The 22,439-nt window shown below is 49.1% G+C and overlaps 1 protein-coding gene across 1 annotated transcript in view; it reads left to right on the top strand.

Annotated features, from left to right (window-relative positions):
- The window catches only part of LOC121578767 (regulator of G-protein signaling 7-like), a 268,935-nt gene extending 246,496 nt beyond the window's left edge, over positions 1-22,439 (top strand). Inside the window, exons 17-18 of the mRNA XM_045213932.1 lie at positions 8,256-8,292; positions 21,032-22,439. Of these exons, the coding sequence (XP_045069867.1) occupies positions 8,256-8,276 (21 nt within the window). The 3' untranslated portion in view covers positions 8,277-8,292; positions 21,032-22,439. The remainder of the gene's footprint in view (positions 1-8,255; positions 8,293-21,031) is intronic.

A 22,439-nucleotide genomic window follows, 5' to 3' on the forward strand; every position in this document is an offset into this window, starting at 1 on the left:
TGAATGTCTTCCCTCTATAGAGCTGTGAATGTCTTCCCTATATAGAGCTGTGAATGTCTTCCCTATATAGAGCTGTGAATGTCTTCCCTCCATAGAGCTGTGAATGTCTTCCCTCCATAGAGCTGTGAATGTCTTCCATCCATAGAGCTGTGAATGTCTTCCCTCCATAGAGCTGAGAATGTCTTCCCTCCATAGAGCTGTGAATGTCTTCCCTCCATAGAGCTGTGAATGTCTTCCATCCATAGAGCTGTGAATGTCTTCCCTCCATAGAGCTGTGAATGTTCCTCCATAGAGCTGTGAATGTCTTCCCTCCATAGAGCTGTGAATGTCTTCCCTCCATAGAGCTGTGAATGTCTTCTCTCTATAGAGCTGTGAATGTCTTCCCTCTATAGAGCTGTGAATGTCTTCCCTCTATAGAGCTGTGAATGTCTTCCCTCTATAGAGCTGTGAATGTCTTCCCTCCATAGAGCTGTGAATGTCTTCCCTCTATAGAGCTGTGAATGTCTTCCCTCCATAGAGCTGTGAATATATAGAGCTGTGAATGTCTTCCCTCCATAGAGCTGTGAATGTCTTCCCTCTATAGAGCTGTGAATGTCTTCCCTCTATAGAGCTGTGAATGTCTTCCCTCTATAGAGCTGTGAATGTCTTCCCTCCATAGAGCTGTGAATGTCTTCCCTCCATAGAGCTGTGAATGTCTTCCCTCTATAGAGCTGTGAATGTCTTCCCTCTATAGAGCTGTGAATGTCTTCCCTCCATAGAGCTGTGAATGTCTTCCTCCATAGAGCTGTGAATATATAGAGCTGTGAATGTCTTCCCTCTATAGAGCTGTGAATATATAGAGCTGTGAATGTCTTCCCTCCATAGAGCTGTGAATATATAGAGCTGTGAATGTCTTCCCTCCATAGAGCTGTGAATATATAGAGCTGTGAATGTCTTCCCTCCATAGAGCTGTGAATATATAGAGCTGTGAATGTCTTCCCTCCATAGAGCTGTGAATGTCTTCCATCCATAGAGCTGTGAATGTCTTCCCTCTATAGAGCTGTGAATGTCTTCCCTCCATAGAGCTGTGAATGTCTTCCCTCCATAGAGCTGTGAATGTCTTCCCTCTATAGAGCTGTGAATGTCTTCCCTCCATAGAGCTGTGAATATATAGAGCTGTGAATGTCTTCCCTCCATAGAGCTGTGAATGTCTTCCCTCCATAGAGCTGTGAATGTCTTCCCTCTATAGAGCTGTGAATGTCTTCCCTCTATAGAGCTGTGAATATATAGAGCTGTGAATGTCTTCCCTCCATAGAGCTGTGAATGTCTTCCCTCCATAGAGCTGTGCATGTCTTCCCTCTATAGAGCTGTGAATATATAGAGCTGTGAATGTCTTCCCTCCATAGAGCTGTGAATGTCTTCCCTCCATAGAGCTGTGAATGTCTTCCATCCATAGAGCTGTGAATGTCTTCCCTCTATAGAGCTGTGAATGTCTTCCCTCTATAGAGCTGTGAATATATAGAGCTGTGAATGTCTTCCCTCCATAGAGCTGTGAATGTCTTCCCTCCATAGAGCTGTGAATGTCTTCCCTCTATAGAGCTGTGAATGTCTTCCCTCTATAGAGCTGTGAATGTCTTCCCTCCATAGAGCTGTGAATGTCTTCCCTCTATAGAGCTGTGAATGTCTTCCCTCCATAGAGCTGTGAATGTCTTCCCTCTATAGAGCTGTGAATGTCTTCCCTCTATAGAGCTGTGAATGTCTTCTCTCTATAGAGCTGTGAATTTCTTCCCTCCATAGAGCTGTGAATATATAGAGCTGTGAATGTCTTCCCTCCATAGAGCTGTGAATGTCTTCCCTCCATAGAGCTGTGAATGTCTTCCCTCCATAGAGCTGTGAATGTCTTCCCTCCATAGAGCTGTGAATGTCTTCCCTCTATAGAGCTGTGAATGTCTTCTCTCTATAGAGCTGTGAATTTCTTCCCTCCATAGAGCTGTGAATATATAGAGCTGTGAATGTCTTCCCTCCATAGAGCTGTGAATGTCTTCCCTCCATAGAGCTGTGAATGTCTTCCCTCCATAGAGCTGTGAATGTCTTCCCTCCATAGAGCTGTGAATATATAGAGCTGTGAATGTCTTCCCTCCATAGAGCTGTGAATGTCTTCCCTCTATAGAGCTGTGAATGTCTTCCATCCATAGAGCTGTGAATGTCTTCCATCCATAGAGCTGTGAATGTCTTCCCTCTATAGAGCTGTGAATGTCTTCCATCCATAGAGCTGTGCATATATAGAGCTGTGAATGTCTTCCATCCATAGAGCTGTGAATATATAGAGCTGTGAATGTCTTCCATCCATAGAGCTGTGAATATATAGAGCTGTGAATGTCTTCCATCCATAGAGCTGTGAATATATAGAGCTGTGAATGTCTTCCCTCCATAGAGCTGTGAATGTCTTCCCTCTATAGAGCTGTGAATGTCTTCCCTCCATAGAGCTGTGAATGTCTTCTCTCTATAGAGCTGTGAATGTCTTCCCTCCATAGAGCTGTGAATGTCTTCCCTCTATAGAGCTGTGAATGTCTTCCCTCTATAGAGCTGTGAATGTCTTCCCTCCATAGAGCTGTGAATGTCTTCCCTCCATAGAGCTGTGAATGTCTTCCCTCTATAGAGCTGTGAATGTCTTCCCTCTATAGAGCTGTGAATGTCTTCCCTCCATAGAGCTGTGAATATATAGAGCTGTGAATGTCTTCCCTCCATAGAGCTGTGAATGTCTTCCCTCTATAGAGCTGTGAATGTCTTCCCTCCATAGAGCTGTGAATGTCTTCCCTCCATAGAGCTGTGAATATATAGAGCTGTGAATGTCTTCCCTCCATAGAGCTGTGAATGTCTTCCCTCCATAGAGCTGTGAATGTCTTCCCTCCATAGAGCTGTGAATGTCTTCCCTCCATAGAGCTGTGAATATATAGAGCTGTGAATGTCTTCCCTCCATAGAGCTGTGAATATATAGAGCTGTGAATGTCTTCCCTCCATAGAGCTGTGAATATATAGAGCTGTGAATGTCTTCCCTCCATAGAGCTGTGAATGTCTTCCCTCTATAGAGCTGTGAATGTCTTCCCTCCATAGAGCTGTGAATGTCTTCCCTCTATAGAGCTGTGAATGTCTTCCCTCCATAGAGCTGTGAATGTCTTCCCTCCATAGAGCTGTGAATGTCTTCCCTCTATAGAGCTGTGAATGTCTTCCCTCCATAGAGCTGTGAATATATAGAGCTGTGAATGTCTTCCCTCCATAGAGCTGTGAATGTCTTCCCTCTATAGAGCTGTGAATGTCTTCCCTCCATAGAGCTGTGAATATATAGAGCTGTGAATGTCTTCCCTCCATAGAGCTGTGAATGTCTTCCCTCTATAGAGCTGTGAATGTCTTCCCTCCATAGAGCTGTGAATGTCTTCCCTCTATAGAGCTGTGAATGTCTTCCCTCCATAGAGCTGTGAATGTCTTCCCTCTATAGAGCTGTGAATGTCTTCCCTCCATAGAGCTGTGAATGTCTTCCCTCCATAGAGCTGTGAATGTCTTCCTCTATAGAGCTGTGAATGTCTTCCCTCTATAGAGCTGTGAATGTCTTCCCTCTATAGAGCTGTGAATGTCTTCCCTCTATAGAGCTGTGAATGTCTTCCCTCTATAGAGCTGTGAATGTCTTCCCTCTATAGAGCTGTGAATGTCTTCCCTCTATAGAGCTGTGAATGTCTTCCCTCCATAGAGCTGTGAATGTCTTCCCTCTATAGAGCTGTGAATGTCTTCCCTCTATAGAGCTGTGAATGTCTTCCCTCCATAGAGCTGTGAATATATAGAGCTGTGAATGTCTTCCCTCTATAGAGCTGTGAATATATAGAGCTGTGAATGTCTTCCCTCCATAGAGCTGTGAATGTCTTCCCTCCATAGAGCTGTGAATGTCTTCCCTCTATAGAGCTGTGAATATATAGAGCTGTGAATGTCTTCCCTCTATAGAGCTGTGAATATATAGAGCTGTGAATGTCTTCCCTCCATAGAGCTGTGAATATATAGAGCTGTGAATGTCTTCCCTCTATAGAGCTGTGAATATATAGAGCTGTGAATGTCTTCCCTCTATAGAGCTGTGAATATATAGAGCTGTGAATGTCTTCCCTCCATAGAGCTGTGAATGTCTTCCCTCTATAGAGCTGTGAATGTCTTCCCTCCATAGAGCTGTGAATATATAGAGCTGTGAATGTCTTCTCTCCATAGAGCTGTGAATGTCTTCCCTCTATAGAGCTGTGAATGTCTTCCCTCTATAGAGCTGTGAATGTCTTCCCTCCATAGAGCTGTGAATGTCTTCCCTCTATAGAGCTGTGAATGTCTTCCCTCCATAGAGCTGTGAATGTCTTCCATCCATAGAGCTGTGAATATATAGAGCTGTGAATGTCTTCCCTCCATAGAGCTGTGAATGTCTTCCCTCTATAGAGCTGTGCATGTCTTCCCTCTATAGAGCTGTGAATATATAGAGCTGTGAATATATAGAGCTGTGAATGTCTTCCCTCCATAGAGCTGTGAATGTCTTCTCTCTATAGAGCTGTGAATGTCTTCCCTCTATAGAGCTGTGAATGTCTTCCCTCCATAGAGCTGTGAATGTCTTCCCTCTATAGAGCTGTGAATGTCTTCCCTCTATAGAGCTGTGAATGTCTTCCCTCTATAGAGCTGTGAATGTCTTCCCTCTATAGAGCTGTGAATGTCTTCCCTCTATAGAGCTGTGAATGTCTTCCCTCCATAGAGCTGTGAATGTCTTCCCTCTATAGAGCTGTGAATATATAGAGCTGTGAATGTCTTCCCTCCATAGAGCTGTGAATGTCTTCCCTCTATAGAGCTGTGAATATATAGAGCTGTGAATGTCTTCCCTCTATAGAGCTGTGAATGTCTTCCCTCTATAGAGCTGTGAATATATAGAGCTGTGAATGTCTTCCCTCCATAGAGCTGTGAATGTCTTCCCTCTATAGAGCTGTGAATGTCTTCCCTCCATAGAGCTGTGAATGTCTTCCCTCCATAGAGCTGTGAATGTCTTCCCTCCATAGAGCTGTGAATGTCTTCCCTCCATAGAGCTGTGAATGTCTTCCCTCTATAGAGCTGTGTAGAGCTGTGAATGTCTTCCCTCCATAGAGCTGTGAATGTCTTCCCTCTATAGAGCTGTGAATGTCTTCCCTCTATAGAGCTGTGAATGTCTTCCCTCTATAGAGCTGTGAATATATAGAGCTGTGAATGTCTTCCCTCCATAGAGCTGTGAATGTCTTCCCTCTATAGAGCTGTGAATGTCTTCCCTCTATAGAGCTGTGAATGTCTTCCCTCCATAGAGCTGTGAATGTCTTCCATCCATAGAGCTGTGAATATATAGAGCTGTGAATGTCTTCCCTCTATAGAGCTGTGAATGTCTTCCCTCTATAGAGCTGTGAATGTCTTCCATCCATAGAGCTGTGAATATATAGAGCTGTGAATGTCTTCCCTCCATAGAGCTGTGAATGTCTTCCCTCTATAGAGCTGTGAATATATAGAGCTGTGAATGTCTTCCCTCTATAGAGCTGTGAATGTCTTCCCTCTATAGAGCTGTGAATGTCTTCCCTCCATAGAGCTGTGAATGTCTTCCCTCTATAGAGCTGTGAATGTCTTCCCTCTATAGAGCTGTGAATGTCTTCCCTCTATAGAGCTGTGAATGTCTTCCCTCCATAGAGCTGTGAATGTCTTCCCTCTATAGAGCTGTGAATATATAGAGCTGTGAATGTCTTCCCTCTATAGAGCTGTGAATGTCTTCCCTCTATAGAGCTGTGAATATATAGAGCTGTGAATGTCCCCTCTATAGAGCTGTGAATGTCTTCCCTCTATAGAGCTGTGAATATATAGAGCTGTGAATGTCTTCCCTCCATAGAGCTGTGAATGTCTTCCCTCTATAGAGCTGTGAATGTCTTCCCTCCATAGAGCTGTGAATATATAGAGCTGAGAATGTCTTCCCTCCATAGAGCTGTGAATGTCTTCCCTCCATAGAGCTGTGAATGTCTTCCATCCATAGAGCTGTGAATGTCTTCCATCCATAGAGCTGAGAATGTCTTCCCTCCATAGAGCTGTGAATGTCTTCCCTCTATAGAGCTGTGAATGTCTTCCATCCATAGAGCTGTGAATGTCTTCCCCTCCATAGAGCTGTGAATGTCTTCCCTCCATAGAGCTGTGAATGTCTTCCCTCCATAGAGCTGTGAATGTCTTCCCTCCATAGAGCTGTGAATGTCTTCTCTCTATAGAGCTGTGAATGTCTTCCCTCTATAGAGCTGTGAATGTCTTCCCTCTATAGAGCTGTGAATGTCTTCCCTCTATAGAGCTGTGAATGTCTTCCCTCCATAGAGCTGTGAATGTCTTCCCTCTATAGAGCTGTGAATGTCTTCCCTCCATAGAGCTGTGAATATATAGAGCTGTGAATGTCTTCCCTCCATAGAGCTGTGAATGTCTTCCCTCCATAGAGCTGTGAATGTCTTCTCTCTATAGAGCTGTGAATGTCTTCCCTCTATAGAGCTGTGAATGTCTTCCCTCTATAGAGCTGTGAATGTCTTCCCTCTATAGAGCTGTGAATGTCTTCCCTCCATAGAGCTGTGAATGTCTTCCCTCCATAGAGCTGTGAATGTCTTCCCTCCATAGAGCTGTGAATGTCTTCCCTATATAGAGCTGTGAATGTCTTCCATCCATAGAGCTGAGAATGTCTTCCCTCTATAGAGCTGTGAATGTCTTCCCTCTATAGAGCTGTGAATGTCTTCCCTATATAGAGCTGTGAATGTCTTCCCTATATAGAGCTGTGAATGTCTTCCCTCCATAGAGCTGTGAATGTCTTCCCTCCATAGAGCTGTGAATGTCTTCCATCCATAGAGCTGTGAATGTCTTCCCTCCATAGAGCTGAGAATGTCTTCCCTCCATAGAGCTGTGAATGTCTTCCCTCTATAGAGCTGTGAATGTCTTCCCTCTATAGAGCTGTGAATGTCTTCCCTCCATAGAGCTGTGAATGTCTTCCCTCTATAGAGCTGTGAATGTCTTCCCTCTATAGAGCTGTGAATGTCTTCCCTCTATAGAGCTGTGAATGTCTTCCCTCCATAGAGCTGTGAATATATAGAGCTGTGAATGTCTTCCCTCTATAGAGCTGTGAATGTCTTCCCTCCATAGAGCTGTGAATGTCTTCCCTCTATAGAGCTGTGAATGTCTTCCCTCCATAGAGCTGTGAATGTCTTCCCTCTATAGAGCTGTGAATGTCTTCCCTCTATAGAGCTGTGAATGTCTTCCCTCTATAGAGCTGTGAATATATAGAGCTGTGAATGTCTTCCCTCTATAGAGCTGTGAATATATAGAGCTGTGAATGTCTTCCCTCTATAGAGCTGTGAATGTCTTCCCTCTATAGAGCTGTGAATATATAGAGCTGTGAATGTCTTCCCTCTATAGAGCTGTGAATGTCTTCCCTCTATAGAGCTGTGAATATATAGAGCTGAGAATGTCTTCCCTCCATAGAGCTGTGAATGTCTTCCCTCTATAGAGCTGTGAATGTCTTCCCTCTATAGAGCTGTGAATATATAGAGCTGTGAATGTCTTCCCTCTATAGAGCTGTGAATGTCTTCCCTCTATAGAGCTGTGAATATATAGAGCTGTGAATGTCTTCCCTATATAGAGCTGTGAATGTCTTCCCTCCATAGAGCTGTGAATGTCTTCCCTCCATAGAGCTGTGAATGTCTTCCCTCTATAGAGCTGTGAATATATAGAGCTGTGAATGTCTTCCCTCTATAGAGCTGTGAATGTCTTCCCTCCATAGAGCTGTGAATGTCTTCCCTCTATAGAGCTGTGAATGTCTTCCCCATATAGAGCTGTGAATGTCTTCCCTCCATCTCCATCTCTATCAGACTTCAGTTCTCCATTGTTCTCTTGCTTTTTCCTTTTCTTTGTTTCTTGCTTTCTGTTTGTTAGTTTGTTGTTTAGTTGGATGATACTCAGGATGGCAGAACATCATTTGAGAGATTCTCTGGTAAACATGGTAAGTGGTGTAGGGGCTGAAAAAGCAAAGTGATGCGTGTGTTGATAACAGTTTGCAGCATATCACAATGCACTAGAAACCCTCCTTTTTATGTTTACAGTTTTGTATTTTGAACATTGTTCTTCATCCAAAATGTAGGACATGTCTGCTGAGTCTACTGCAGTGTAAGGTTTGGGATATATGGGGATAATGCAGACTATGCTTCATTGATGTATTTTATTTTTGTCCACAGAAAAGTAAGAACTTATTCTGAGGAATTCCACGTCCAGGTAAAGATGATTATAACCCTAACCTCTGACCTTTAACCCCTAACCCTACATACACCTAACCCCAGCTCCACCCTAACCTCTAACCTCTAGCCCTTAACCCTAACCCTAGCTTCATGTCCACTCCCCAGCTCCACCCTAACCCTAGCCCTTAACCCTAACTTCATGTCCACTCCCCAGCTCCACCCTAACCCTAGCCCTTAACCCTAACTTCATGTCCACTCCCCAGCTCCACCCTAACCCTAGCCCTTAACCCTAACCCTAGCTTCATGTCCACTCCCCAGCTCCACCCTAACCCTAGCCCTTAACCCTAACCCTAGCTTCATGTCCACTCCCCAGCTCCACCCTAACCCTAGCCCTTAACCCTAACTTCATGTCCACTCCCCAGCTCCACCCTAACCCTAGCCCTTAACCCTAACCCTAGCTTCATGTCCACTCCCCAGCTCCACCCTAACCCTAGCCCTTAACCCTAACCCTAGCTTCATGTCCACTCCCCAGCTCCACCCTAACCCTAGCCCTTAACCCTAGCTTCATGTCCACTCCCCAGCTCCACCCTAACCCTAGCCCTTAACCTTAACCCTAACTTCATGTCCACTCCCCAGCTCCACACTAACCCTAGCCCTTAACCCTAGCTTCATGTCCACTCCCCAGCTCCACCCTAACCCTAGCCCTTAACCCTAGCTTCATGTCCACCCCCAGCTCCACCCTAACCCTAGCCCTTAACCCTAGCTTCATGTCCACTCCCCAGCTCCACCCTAACCCTAGCCCTTAACCCTAGCTTCATGTCCACTCCCCAGCTCCACCCTAACCCTAGCCCTTAACCCTAGCTTCATGTCCACTCCCCAGCTCCACCCTAACCCCTAACCCTAGCCCTTAACCCTAACCCTAGCTTCATGTCCACTCCCCAGCTCCACCCTAACCCTAGCCCTTAACCCTAGCTTCATGTCCACTCCCCAGCTCCACCCTAACCCTAGCCCTTAACCCTAACCCTAGCTTCATGTCCACTCCCCAGCTCCACCCTAACCCTAGCCCTTAACCCTAACCCTAGCTTCATGTCCACTCCCCAGCTCCACCCTAACCCTAGCCCTTAACCCTAGCTTCATGTCCACTCCCCAGCTCCACCCTAACCCTAGCCCTTAACCTCAACTTCATGTCCACTCCCCAGCTCCACCCTAACCCTAGCCCTTAACCCTAACCCTAGCTTCATGTCCACTCCCCAGCTCCACCCTAACCCTAGCCCTTAACCCTAACTTCATGTCCACTCCCAGCTCCACCCTAACCCTAGCCCTTAACCCTAACCCTAGCTTCATGTCCACTCCCCAGCTCCACCCTAACCCTAGCCCTTAACCCTAGCTTCATGTCCACTCCCCAGCTCCACCCTAACCCTAGCCCTTAACCCTAGCTTCATGTCCACTCCCAGCTCCACCCTAACCCTAGCCCTTAACCCTAACTTCATGTCCACTCCCCAGCTCCACCCTAACCCTAGCCCTTATTCCTAACCCTAGCTTCATGTCCACTCCCCAGCTCCACCCTAACCCTAGCCCTTAACCCTAACTTCATGTCCACTCCCCAGCTCCACCCTAACCCTAGCCCTTAACCCTAACTTCATGTCCACTCCCCAGCTCCACCCTAACCCTAGCCCTTAACCCTAACTTCATGTCCACTCCCCAGCTCCACCTAACCCTAGCCCTTAACCCTAACTTCATGTCCACTCCCCAGCTCCACCCTAACCCTAGCCCTTAACCCTAACTTCATGTCCACTCCCAGCTCCACCCTAACCCTAGCCCTTAACCCTAACTTCATGTCCACTCCCAGCTCCACCCTAACCCTTAACCCTTAACCCTAGCTTCATGTCCACTCCCCAGCTCCACCCTAACCCTAGCCCTTAACCCTAACCCTAGCTTCATGTCCACTCCCCAGCTCCACCCTAACCCTAGCCCTTAACCCTAACTTCATGTCCACTCCCCAGCTCCACCCTAACCCTAGCCCTTAACCCTAGCTTCATGTCCACTCCCAGCTCCACCCTAACCCCTAGCCCTTAACCCTAACTTCATGTCCACTCCCCAGCTCCACCCTAACCCTTAACCCTAACTTCATGTCCACTCCCCAGCTCCACCCTAGCCCTTAACCCGAGCTTCATGTCCACTCCCCAGCTCCACCCTAGCCCTTAACCCTAACCCTAGCTTCATGTCCACTCCCCAGCTCCACCCTAACCCTAGCCCTTAACCCTAACCCTAGCTTCATGTCCACTCCCCAGCTCCACCCTAACCCTAACTTCATGTCCACTCCCCAGCTCCACCCTAACCCTAGCCCTTAACCTCAACTTCATGTCCACTCCCCAGCTCCACCCTAACCCTAGCCCTTAACCCTAACCCTAGCTTCATGTCCACTCCCCAGCTCCACCCTAACCCTAGCCCTTAACCCTAACTTCATGTCCACTCCCCAGCTCCACCCTAACCCTAGCCCTTAACCCTAGCTTCATGTCCACTCCCCAGCTCCACCCTAACCCTAGCCCTTAACCCTAGCTTCATGTCCACTCCCAGCTCCACCCTAACCCTAGCCCTTAACCCTAGCTTCATGTCCACTCCCCAGCTCCACCCTAACCCTAGCCCTTAACCCTAACTTCATGTCCACTCCCCAGCTCCACCCTAACCCTAGCCCTTATTCCTAACCCTAGCTTCATGTCCACTCCCCAGCTCCACCCTAACCCTAGCCCTTAACCCTAACTTCATGTCCACTCCCCAGCTCCACCCTAACCCTAGCCCTTAACCCTAACTTCATGTCCACTCCCCAGCTCCACCCTAACCCTAGCCCTTAACCCTAACTTCATGTCCACTCCCCAGCTCCACCCTAACCCTAGCCCTTAACCCTAACTTCATGTCCACTCCCCAGCTCCACCCTAACCCTAGCCCTTAACCCTAACTTCATGTCCACTCCCCAGCTCCACCCTAACCCTAGCCCTTAACCCTAACTTCATGTCCACTCCCCAGCTCCACCCTAACCCTTAACCCTTAACCCTAGCTTCATGTCCACTCCCCAGCTCCACCCTAACCCTAGCCCTTAACCCTAACCCTAGCTTCATGTCCACTCCCCAGCTCCACCCTAACCCTAGCCCTTAACCCTAACTTCATGTCCACTCCCCAGCTCCACCCTAACCCTAGCCCTTAACCCTAGCTTCATGTCCACTCCCCAGCTCCACCCTAACCCTAGCCCTTAACCCTAACTTCATGTCCACTCCCCAGCTCCACCCTAACCCTTAACCCTAACTTCATGTCCACTCCCCAGCTCCACCCCTAGCCCTTAACCCGAGCTTCATGTCCACTCCCCAGCTCCACCCTAGCCCTTAACCCTAACCCTAGCTTCATGTCCACTCCCCAGCTCCACCCTAACCCTAGCCCTTAACCCTAACCCTAGCTTCATGTCCACTCCCCAGCTCCACCCTAACCCTAACTTCATGTCCACTCCCCAGCTCCACCCTAACCCTAGCCCTTAACCCTAACTTCATGTCCACTCCCCAGCTCCACCCTAACCCCTAGCCCTTAACCCTAACCCTAGCTTCATGTCCACTCCCCAGCTCCACCCCTAACCCTAGCCCTTAACCCTAACTTCATGTCCACTCCCCAGCTCCACCCTAACCCTAGCCCTTAACCCTAACTTCATGTCCACTCCCCAGCTCCACCCTAACCCTAACCCTAACCCTAACCCTAACTTCATGTCCACTCCCAGCTCCACCCTAACCCTTAACCCTAACTTCATGTCCACTCCCCAGCTCCACCCTAGCCCTTAACCCGAGCTTCATGTCCACTCCCCAGCTCCACCCTAGCCCTTAACCCTAACCCTAGCTTCATGTCCACTCCCCAGCTCCACCCTAACCCTAGCCCTTAACCCTAACCCTAGCTTCATGTCCACTCCCCAGCTCCACCCTAACCCTAACTTCATGTCCACTCCCCAGCTCCACCCTAACCCTTAACCCTAACTTCATGTCCACTCCCCAGCTCCACCCTAACCCCTAGCCCTTAACCCTAACCCTAGCTTCATGTCCACTCCCCAGCTCCACCCTAACCCTAGCCCTTAACCCTAACTTCATGTCCACTCCCCAGCTCCACCCTAACCCTAGCCCTTAACCCTAACTTCATGTCCACTCCCCAGCTCCACCCTAACCCTTAACCCTAACCCTAACTTCATGTCCACTCCCCAGCTCCACCCTAACCCTAGCCCTTAACCCTAACTTCATGTCCACTCCCCAGCTCCACCTAACCCTAGCCCTTAACCCTAACTTCATGTCCACTCCCCAGCTCCACCCTAACCCTTAACCCTTAACCCTAGCTTCATGTCCACTCCCCAGCTCCACCCTAACCCTAGCCCTTAACCCTAACCCTAGCTTCATGTCCACTCCCCAGCTCCACCCTAACCCTAGCCCTTAACCCTAACCCTAGCTTCATGTCCACTCCCAGCTCCACCCTAACCCTAGCCCTTAACCCTAGCTTCATGTCCACTCCCCAGCTCCACCCTAACCCTAGCCCTTAACCTCAACTTCATGTCCACTCCCCAGCTCCACCCTAACCCTAGCCCTTAACCCTAACCCTAGCTTCATGTCCACTCCCCAGCTCCACCCTAACCCTAGCCCTTAACCCTAACTTCATGTCCACTCCCCAGCTCCACCCTAACCCTAGCCCTTAACCCTAACCCTAGCTTCATGTCCACTCCCCAGCTCCACCCTAACCCTAGCCCTTAACCCTAGCTTCATGTCCACTCCCCAGCTCCACCCTAACCCTAGCCCTTAACCCTAGCTTCATGTCCACTCCCCAGCTCCACCCTAACCCTAGCCCTTAACCCTAACTTCATGTCCACTCCCCAGCTCCACCCTAACCCTAGCCCTTATTCCTAACCCTAGCTTCATGTCCACTCCCCAGCTCCACCCTAACCCTAGCCCTTAACCCTAACTTCATGTCCACTCCCCAGCTCCACCCTAACCCTAGCCCTTAACCCTAACTTCATGTCCACTCCCCAGCTCCACCCTAACCCTAGCCCTTAACCCTAACTTCATGTCCACTCCCCAGCTCCACCCTAACCCTAGCCCTTAACCCTAACTTCATGTCCACTCCCCAGCTCCACCCTAACCCTAGCCCTTAACCCTAACTTCATGTCCACTCCCCAGCTCCACCCTAACCCTAGCCCTTAACCCTAACTTCATGTCCACTCCCCAGCTCCACCCTAACCCTTAACCCTTAACCCTAGCTTCATGTCCACTCCCCAGCTCCACCCTAACCCTAGCCCTTAACCCTAACCCTAGCTTCATGTCCACTCCCCAGCTCCACCCTAACCCTAGCCCTTAACCCTAACTTCATGTCCACTCCCCAGCTCCACCCTAACCCTAGCCCTTAACCCTAGCTTCATGTCCACTCCCCAGCTCCACCCTAACCCTAGCCCTTAACCCTAACCCTAGCTTCATGTCCACTCCCCAGCTCCACCCTAACCCTAGCCCTTAACCCTAACTTCATGTCCACTCCCCAGCTCCACCCTAACCCTAGCCCTTAACCCTAGCTTCATGTCCACTCCCCAGCTCCACCCTAACCCTAGCCCTTAACCCTAACTTCATGTCCACTCCCCAGCTCCACCCTAACCCTTAACCCTAACTTCATGTCCACTCCCCAGCTCCACCCTAGCCCTTAACCCGAGCTTCATGTCCACTCCCCAGCTCCACCCTAGCCCTTAACCCTAACCCTAGCTTCATGTCCACTCCCCAGCTCCACCCTAACCCTAGCCCTTAACCCTAACCCTAGCTTCATGTCCACTCCCCAGCTCCACCCTAACCCTAACTTCATGTCCACTCCCCAGCTCCACCCTAACCCTAGCCCTTAACCCTAACTTCATGTCCACTCCCCAGCTCCACCCTAACCCCTAGCCCTTAACCCTAACCCTAGCTTCATGTCCACTCCCCAGCTCCACCCTAACCCTAGCCCTTAACCCTAACTTCATGTCCACTCCCCAGCTCCACCCTAACCCTAGCCCTTAACCCTAACTTCATGTCCACTCCCCAGCTCCACCCTAACCCTAACCCTAACCCTAACCCTAACTTCATGTCCACTCCCCAGCTCCACCCTAACCCTTAACCCTAACTTCATGTCCACTCCCCAGCTCCACCCTAGCCCTTAACCCGAGCTTCATGTCCACTCCCCAGCTCCACCCTAGCCCTTAACCCTAACCCTAGCTTCATGTCCACTCCCCAGCTCCACCCTAACCCTAGCCCTTAACCCTAACCCTAGCTTCATGTCCACTCCCCAGCTCCACCCTAACCCTAACTTCATGTCCACTCCCCAGCTCCACCCTAACCCTTAACCCTAACTTCATGTCCACTCCCCAGCTCCACCCTAACCCCTAGCCCTTAACCCTAACCCTAGCTTCATGTCCACTCCCCAGCTCCACCCTAACCCTAGCCCTTAACCCTAACTTCATGTCCACTCCCCAGCTCCACCCTAACCCTAGCCCTTAACCCTAACTTCCTGTCCACTCCCCAGCTCCACCCTAACCCTTAACCCTAACCCTAACTTCATGTCCACTCCCCAGCTCCACCCTAACCCTAGCCCTTAACCCTAACTTCATGTCCACTCCCCAGCTCCACCCTAACCCTAGCCCTTAACCCTAACTTCATGTCCACTCCCCAGCTCCACCCTAACCCTTAACCCTTAACCCTAGCTTCATGTCCACTCCCCAGCTCCACCCTAACCCTAGCCCTTAACCCTAACCCTAGCTTCATGTCCACTCCCCAGCTCCACCCTAACCCTAGCCCTTAACCCTAACTTCATGTCCACTCCTCAGCTCCACCCTAACCCTTAACCCTAACTTCATGTCCACTCCCCAGCTCCACCCTAACCCTAGCCCTTAACCCGAGCTTCATGTCCACTCCCCAGCTCCACCCTAGCCCTTAACCCTAACCCTAGCTTCATGTCCACTCCCCAGCTCCACCCTAACCCTAGCCCTTAACCCTAACCCTAGCTTCATGTCCACTCCCCAGCTCCACCCTAACCCTAGCCCTTAACCCTAACTTCATGTCCACTCCCCAGCTCCACCCTAACCCTTAACCCTAACTTCATGTCCATTCCCCAGCTCCACCCTAACCCCTAGCCCTTAACCCTAACCCTAGCTTCATGTCCACTCCCCAGCTCCACCCTAGCCCTTAACCCTAACTTCATGTCCACTCCCCAGCTCCACCCTAACCCTAGCCCTTAACCCTAACTTCATGTCCACTCCCCAGCTCCACCCTAACCCAAGCCCTTAACCCTAACTTCATGTCCACTCCCCAGCTCCACCCTAACCCTTAACCCTAACCCTAACTTCATGTCCACTCCCCAGCTCCACCCTAACCCTAGCCCTTAACCCTAACTTCATGTCCACTCCCCAGCTCCACCCTAACCCTAGCCCTTAACCCTAACCCTAGCTTCATGTCCACTCCCCAGCTCCACCCTAACCCTAGCCCTTAACCCTAACTTCATGTCCACTCCCCAGCTCCACCCTAACCCTTAACCCTAACTTCATGTCCACTCCCCAGCTCCACCCTAACCCTAGCCCTTAACCCGAGCTTCATGTCCACTCCCCAGCTCCACCCTAGCCCTTAACCCTAACCCTAGCTTCATATCCACTCCCCAGCTCCACCCTAACCCTAGCCCTTAACCCTAACCCTAGCTTCATGTCCACTCCCCAGCTCCACCCTAACCCTAGCCCTTAACCCTAACTTCATGTCCACTCCCCAGCTCCACCCTAACCCTTAACCCTAACTTCATGTCCACTTCCCAGCTCCACCCTAACCCCTAGCCCTTAACCCTAACCCTAGCTTCATGTCCACTCCCCAGCTCCACCCTAGCCCTTAACCCTAACTTCATGTCCACTCCCCAGCTCCACCCTAACCCTAGCCCTTAACCCTAACTTCATGTCCACTCCCCAGCTCCACCCTAACCCAAGCCCTTAACCCTAACTTCATGTCCACTCCCCAGCTCCACCCTAACCCTAGCCCTTAACCCTAACCCTAGCTTCATGTCCACTCCCCAGCTCCACCCTAACCCTAGCCCTTAACCCTAACTTCATGTCCACTCCCCAGCTCCACACTAACCCTTAACCCTAACCCTAACTTCATGTCCACTCCCCAGCTCCACCCTAACCCTAGCCCTTAACCCTAACTTCATGTCCACTCCCCAGCTCCACCCTAACCCTAGCCCTTAACCCTAACTTCATGTCCACTCCCCAGCTCCACCCTAACCCTAGCCCTTAACCCTAACTTCATGTCCACTCCCCAGCTCCACCCTAACCCTAGCCCTTAACCCTAACTTCATGTCCACTCCCCAGCTCCACCCTAACCCCTTAACCCTAACTTCATGTCCACTACCCAGCTCCACCCTAACCCCTAGCCCTTAACCCTAACGTCATGTCCACTCCCCAGCTCCACCCTAACCCTAGCCCTTAACCCTAACTTCATGTCCACTCCCCAGCTCCACCCTAACCCTAGCCCTTAACCCTAACCCTAGCTTCATGTCCACTCCACAGCTCCACCCTAACCCTAGCCCTTAACCCTAACTTCATGTCCACTCCCCAGCTCCACCCTAACCCTAGCCCTTAACCCTAACTTCATGTCCACTCCCCAGCTCCACCCTAACCCTAGCCCTTAACCCTAACTTCATGTCCACTCCCCAGCTCCACCCTAAACCTAGCCCTTAACCCTAACCCTAGCTTCATGTCCACTCCCCAGCTCCACCCTAACCCTAGCCCTTAACCCTAACTTCATGTCCACTCCCCAGCTCCACCCTAGCCCTTAACCCTAACCCTAACTTCATGTCCACTCCCCAACTTATGTGATAGAATGTCAAAAGTGTAACAAGCTGTCCGTCGGGGAAACTAAAAACAAACTTCTCAAACGGTTACAGAAACATACAGTGAGGGAAAAAAGTATTTGATCCCCTGCTGATTTTGTACGTTTGCCCACTGACAAAGACATGATCAGTCTATAATTGACAAAGCCCTTAACCCTAACTTCATGTCCACTCCCCAGCTCCACCCTAACCCAAGCCCTTAACCCTAACTTCATGTCCACTCCCCAGCTCCACCCTAACCCTTAACCCTAACCCTAGCTTCATGTCCACTCCCCAGCTCCACCCTAACCCAAGCCCTTAACCCTAACTTCATGTCCACTCCCCAGCTCCACCCTAACCCTTAACCCTAACCCTAACTTCATGTCCACTCCCCAGCTCCACCCTAACCCTAGCCCTTAACCCTAACTTCATGTCCACTCCCCAGCTCCACCCTAACCCTAGCCCTTAACCCTAACCCTAGCTTCATGTCCACTCCCCAGCTCCACCCTAACCCTAGCCCTTAACCCTAACTTCATGTCCACTCCCCAGCTCCACCCTAACCCTTAACCCTAACTTCATGTCCACTCCCCAGCTCCACCCTAACCCTAGCCCTTAACCCTAACTTCATGTCCACTCCCCAGCTCCACCCTAACCCTTAACCCTAACTTCATGTCCACTCCCCAGCTCCACCCTAACCCCTAGCCCTTAACCCTAACCCTAGCTTCATGTCCACTCCCCAGCTCCACCCTAGCCCTTAACCCTAACTTCATGTCCACTCCCCAGCTCCACCCTAGCCCTTAACCCTAACCCTAGCTTCATGTCCACTCCCCAGCTCCACCCTAACCCTAGCCCTTAACCCTAACCCTAGCTTCATGTCCACTCCCCAGCTCCACCCTAACCCTAGCCCTTAACCCTAACTTCATGTCCACTCCCCAGCTCCACCCTAACCCTTAACCCTAACTTCATGTCCACTTCCCAGCTCCACCCTAACCCCTAGCCCTTAACCCTAACCCTAGCTTCATGTCCACTCCCCAGCTCCACCCTAGCCCTTAACCCTAACTTCATGTCCACTCCCCAGCTCCACCCTAACCCTAGCCCTTAACCCTAACTTCATGTCCACTCCCCAGCTCCACCCTAACCCAAGCCCTTAACCCTAACTTCATGTCCACTCCCCAGCTCCACCCTAACCCTTAACCCTAACCCTAACTTCATGTCCACTCCCCAGCTCCACCCTAACCCTAGCCCTTAACCCTAACTTCATGTCCACTCCCCAGCTCCACCCTAACCCTAGCCCTTAACCCTAACTTCATGTCCACTCCCCAGCTCCACCCTAACCCTAGCCCTTAACCCTAACTTCATGTCCACTCCCCAGCTCCACCCTAACCCTAGCCCTTAACCCTAACTTCATGTCCACTCCCCAGCTCCACCCTAACCCCTAGCCCTTAACCCTAACTTCATGTCCACTACCCAGCTCCACCCTAACCCCTAGCCCTTAACCCTAACGTCATGTCCACTCCCCAGCTCCACCCTAACCCTAGCCCTTAACCCTAACTTCATGTCCACTCCCCAGCTCCACCCTAACCCTAGCCCTTAACCCTAACCCTAGCTTCATGTCCACTCCACAGCTCCACCCTAACCCTAGCCCTTAACCCTAACTTCATGTCCACTCCCCAGCTCCACCCTAACCCTAGCCCTTAACCCTAACTTCATGTCCACTCCCCAGCTCCACCCTAACCCTAGCCCTTAACCCTAACTTCATGTCCACTCCCCAGCTCCACCCTAACCCTAGCCCTTAACCCTAACCCTAGCTTCATGTCCACTCCCCAGCTCCACCCTAACCCTAGCCCTTAACCCTAACTTCATGTCCACTCCCCAGCTCCACCCTAGCCCTTAACCCTAACCCTAACTTCATGTCCACTCCCCAACTTATGTGATAGAATGTCAAAAGTGTAACAAGCTGTCCGTCGGGGAAACTAAAAACAAACTTCTCAAACGGTTACAGAAACATACAGTGAGGGAAAAAAGTATTTGATCCCCTGCTGATTTTGTACGTTTGCCCACTGACAAAGACATGATCAGTCTATAATTTTAATGGTAGGTTTATTTGAACAGTGAGAGACAGAATAACAACAACAAAATCCAGAGAAACGCATGTCAGAAACGTTATAAATTGATTTGTATTTTAATGAGGGAAATAAGTATTTGACCCCCTCTCAATCAGAAATATTTCTGGCTCCCAGGTGTCTTTTATGCAGGTAACGAGCTGAGATTAGGAGCACACTCTTAAAGGGAGTGCTCCGAATCTCATCTTGTTACCTGTATAAAAGACACCTGTCCGCAGAAGCAATCAATCAATCAGATTCCAAACTCTCCACCATGGACAAGACCAAAGAGCTCTCCAAGGATGTCAGGGACAAGATTGTAGACCTACACAAGGCTGGAATGGGCTACAAGACCATTGCCAAGCAGCTTGGTGAGAAGGTGACAACAGTTGGTGCGATTATTCGCAAATGGAAGAAACACAAAATAACTGTCAATCTCTCTCGGCCTGGGGCTCCATGCAAGATCTCAGCTCGTGGAGTTGCAATGATCATGAGAACGGTGAGGAATCAGCCCAGAACTACACGGGAGGATATTGTCAATGATCTCAAGGCAGCTGGGACCATAGTCACCAAGAAAACAATTGCAGTGAAGGACTGAAATCCTGCAGCGCCCGCAAGGTCCCCCTGCTCAAGAAAGCACATATACAGGGCCGTCTGATGTTTGCCAATGAACATCTGAATGATTCAGAGGAGAACTGGGTGAAAGTGTTGTGGTCAGATGAGACCAAAATCGAGCTCTTTGGCATCAACTCAACTCGCCGTGTTTGGAGGAGGAGGAATACTGCCTATGACCCCAAGAACACCATCCCCACTGTCAAACATGGAGGTGGAAACATTATGCTTTGGGGGTGTTTTTCTGCTAAGGGGACAGGACAACTTCACCGCATCAAAGGGACGATGGACGGGGCCATGTACCGTCAAATCTTGGGTGAGAACCTCCTTCCCTCAGCCAGGGCATTGAAAATGGGTCGTGGATGGGTATTCCAGCGTGACAATGACCCAAAACACACAGCCAAGGCAACAAAGGAGTGGCTCAAGAAGAAGCACATTAAGGTCCTGGAGTGGCCTAGCCAGTCTCCAGACCTTAATCCCATAGAAAATCTGTGGAAGGAGCTGAAGGTTCGAGTTGCCAAACGTCAGCCTCGAAACCTTAATGACTTGGAGAAGATCTGCAAAGAGGAGTGGAACAAAATCCCTCCTGAGATGTGTGCAAACCTGGTGGCCAACTACAAGAAACGTCTGACCTCTGTGATTGCCAACAAGGGTTTTGCCACCAAGTACTAAATCATGTTTTGCAGAGGGGTCAAATACTTATTTCCCTCATTAAAATGCAAATCAATTTATAACATTTCTGACATGCATTTTTTCTGGATTTTTGTTGCTGTTATTCTGTCTATCACTGTTAAAATAAACCTACCATTAAAATTATAGACTGATCATGTCTTTGTCAGTGGGCAAACGTACAAAATCAGCAGGGGATCAAATCCTTTTTTCCCCTCACTGTATGTGGGCGTCTGCTGTCGCACGGTTAATGCTTGATCTGATTGAATCTAGGCCTTAGGGCTGTATGCAATATGTATCGCTGAAGCGTTACAGATGACTTGATAGAAATGTAAAGGTAACTTCCGATTGAGCCGACATATGCAGTGTTTACCGTCAATTGAGTTAACGCAGGAACATTGCCTGTTCAATTTCAATCACGCTGTAACGATGAACTTCACGATACTGATTGAATAGACTCCTTATTGAATCTAGGCCTTTAGCATCTATCCTCTGTCTCTTTCTGTCTCCTTTTTTTAGGTCAAATCATTTTGATGGAATCATCCTGAAACAATGTAATGTTTTAGCCAGGGAGAGAGAGGAGAGAGCACCGGATCATTTTGTACATTAATATAGTCTACCATCTGTCGTGTCCGGCTGGAGGATCCACTGCTCCGCAGACAGGATCCACTGCTCCACAGACAGGATCCACTGCTCCGCAGACAGGAGGTCTGATGTTGAGGAGTTGGTTTCCCCATCTTTTCATTTCATTCTGTTCCGTCCCCCCCTGCTGTACAAAGTGGGAGCGCGGGCCTCTTGGACTTCTTGATAGACATTCAAGTGAACTCACAAATGCCTGGTCCTCTATGATCGTGGCTTTAGTTCCAGATCAACTCCGTCACAAGCTGGGAATAACGTGTCAAACGTGTCAAACCAAGAAAACATCTTCTGCCTAGGAACGTGTAAGTCCTATTGGGTCGCCTTCGTCATTGACTGCCGTTCTAAGGAAGCAGCACTAAAGAGTCCGTATGCGTCCTAATGTTATATCACAGTTTGATTAGCCTTTTATTGCACTATGGCACTTAGCAGCACTGAGATCAGAGTTTTATCAGCGCACCTGGAAGGAAAGTCACTGTATAAAAGAAGGGAGAAACTGTCTTTGTGTACGTACTAAATAGCACCCTATTCCCTATATAGTGCACTACTTTTGACCAAAGCCCTATGGGCCCTCGTCTAAAGTAGTGCACTAAATAGGGAATTTGGGACACACAACTTTGTCTTCTAGCGTCTTAGGGCTCGATTCAACCCATAGCGCTAAAGATCTGCGCCGTAGCGTGATTGAAATTTAAAGGTAATTTCCGAGTGAGCCGACATTTGTATTTGTATTTTGTTATGGATCCCCATTAGCTGCTGCCAAGGCAGCGTTTACCGTGAATGCAGTCTCCGCAAACGCGGGAACATTGTCTTTATTTAAACGTATATTGCGCTGTAGCGCAGGTCTTAAGCACTACGGATTGAATCAAGCCCCAAACGTCTCATTGGTTTATTTTTCTACCATATTTAAATGTTTTCCACTCACTGACTGGATGTATTAAAGCTTGACCCGTTACCTGTTTTTATATGATTCATATTTCTGTAACATTTTATTTATAGGGTACCTAAGTAGACGTGTTAACACATTCATTACCCATAACCCATGAATGTGTGGGTTATGAAATCCAATCAAGTGTTACCGATATTTCTGTCAATGTCCCTCTGAGAGTTGGTCCCCTGATCTCAGATCAGTTCTCTCTTCAGAATGGAAACAAAAACAACATACCTGGATTATGTGAAGAGTGATATCAAGTGACATGGATCCAGAAAACGGATGTTTTCGACTCTTATCAAGATTGATCAGATGTGATTGATCAGATGTGATGTCATGTTAGTCCTCATATTAATATTAAAC

This window comes from Coregonus clupeaformis, unplaced genomic scaffold (genome assembly GCF_020615455.1).
Source record: "Coregonus clupeaformis isolate EN_2021a unplaced genomic scaffold, ASM2061545v1 scaf0173, whole genome shotgun sequence".
In the NCBI taxonomy this organism is placed as follows: Eukaryota; Metazoa; Chordata; class Actinopteri; order Salmoniformes; family Salmonidae; genus Coregonus; species Coregonus clupeaformis.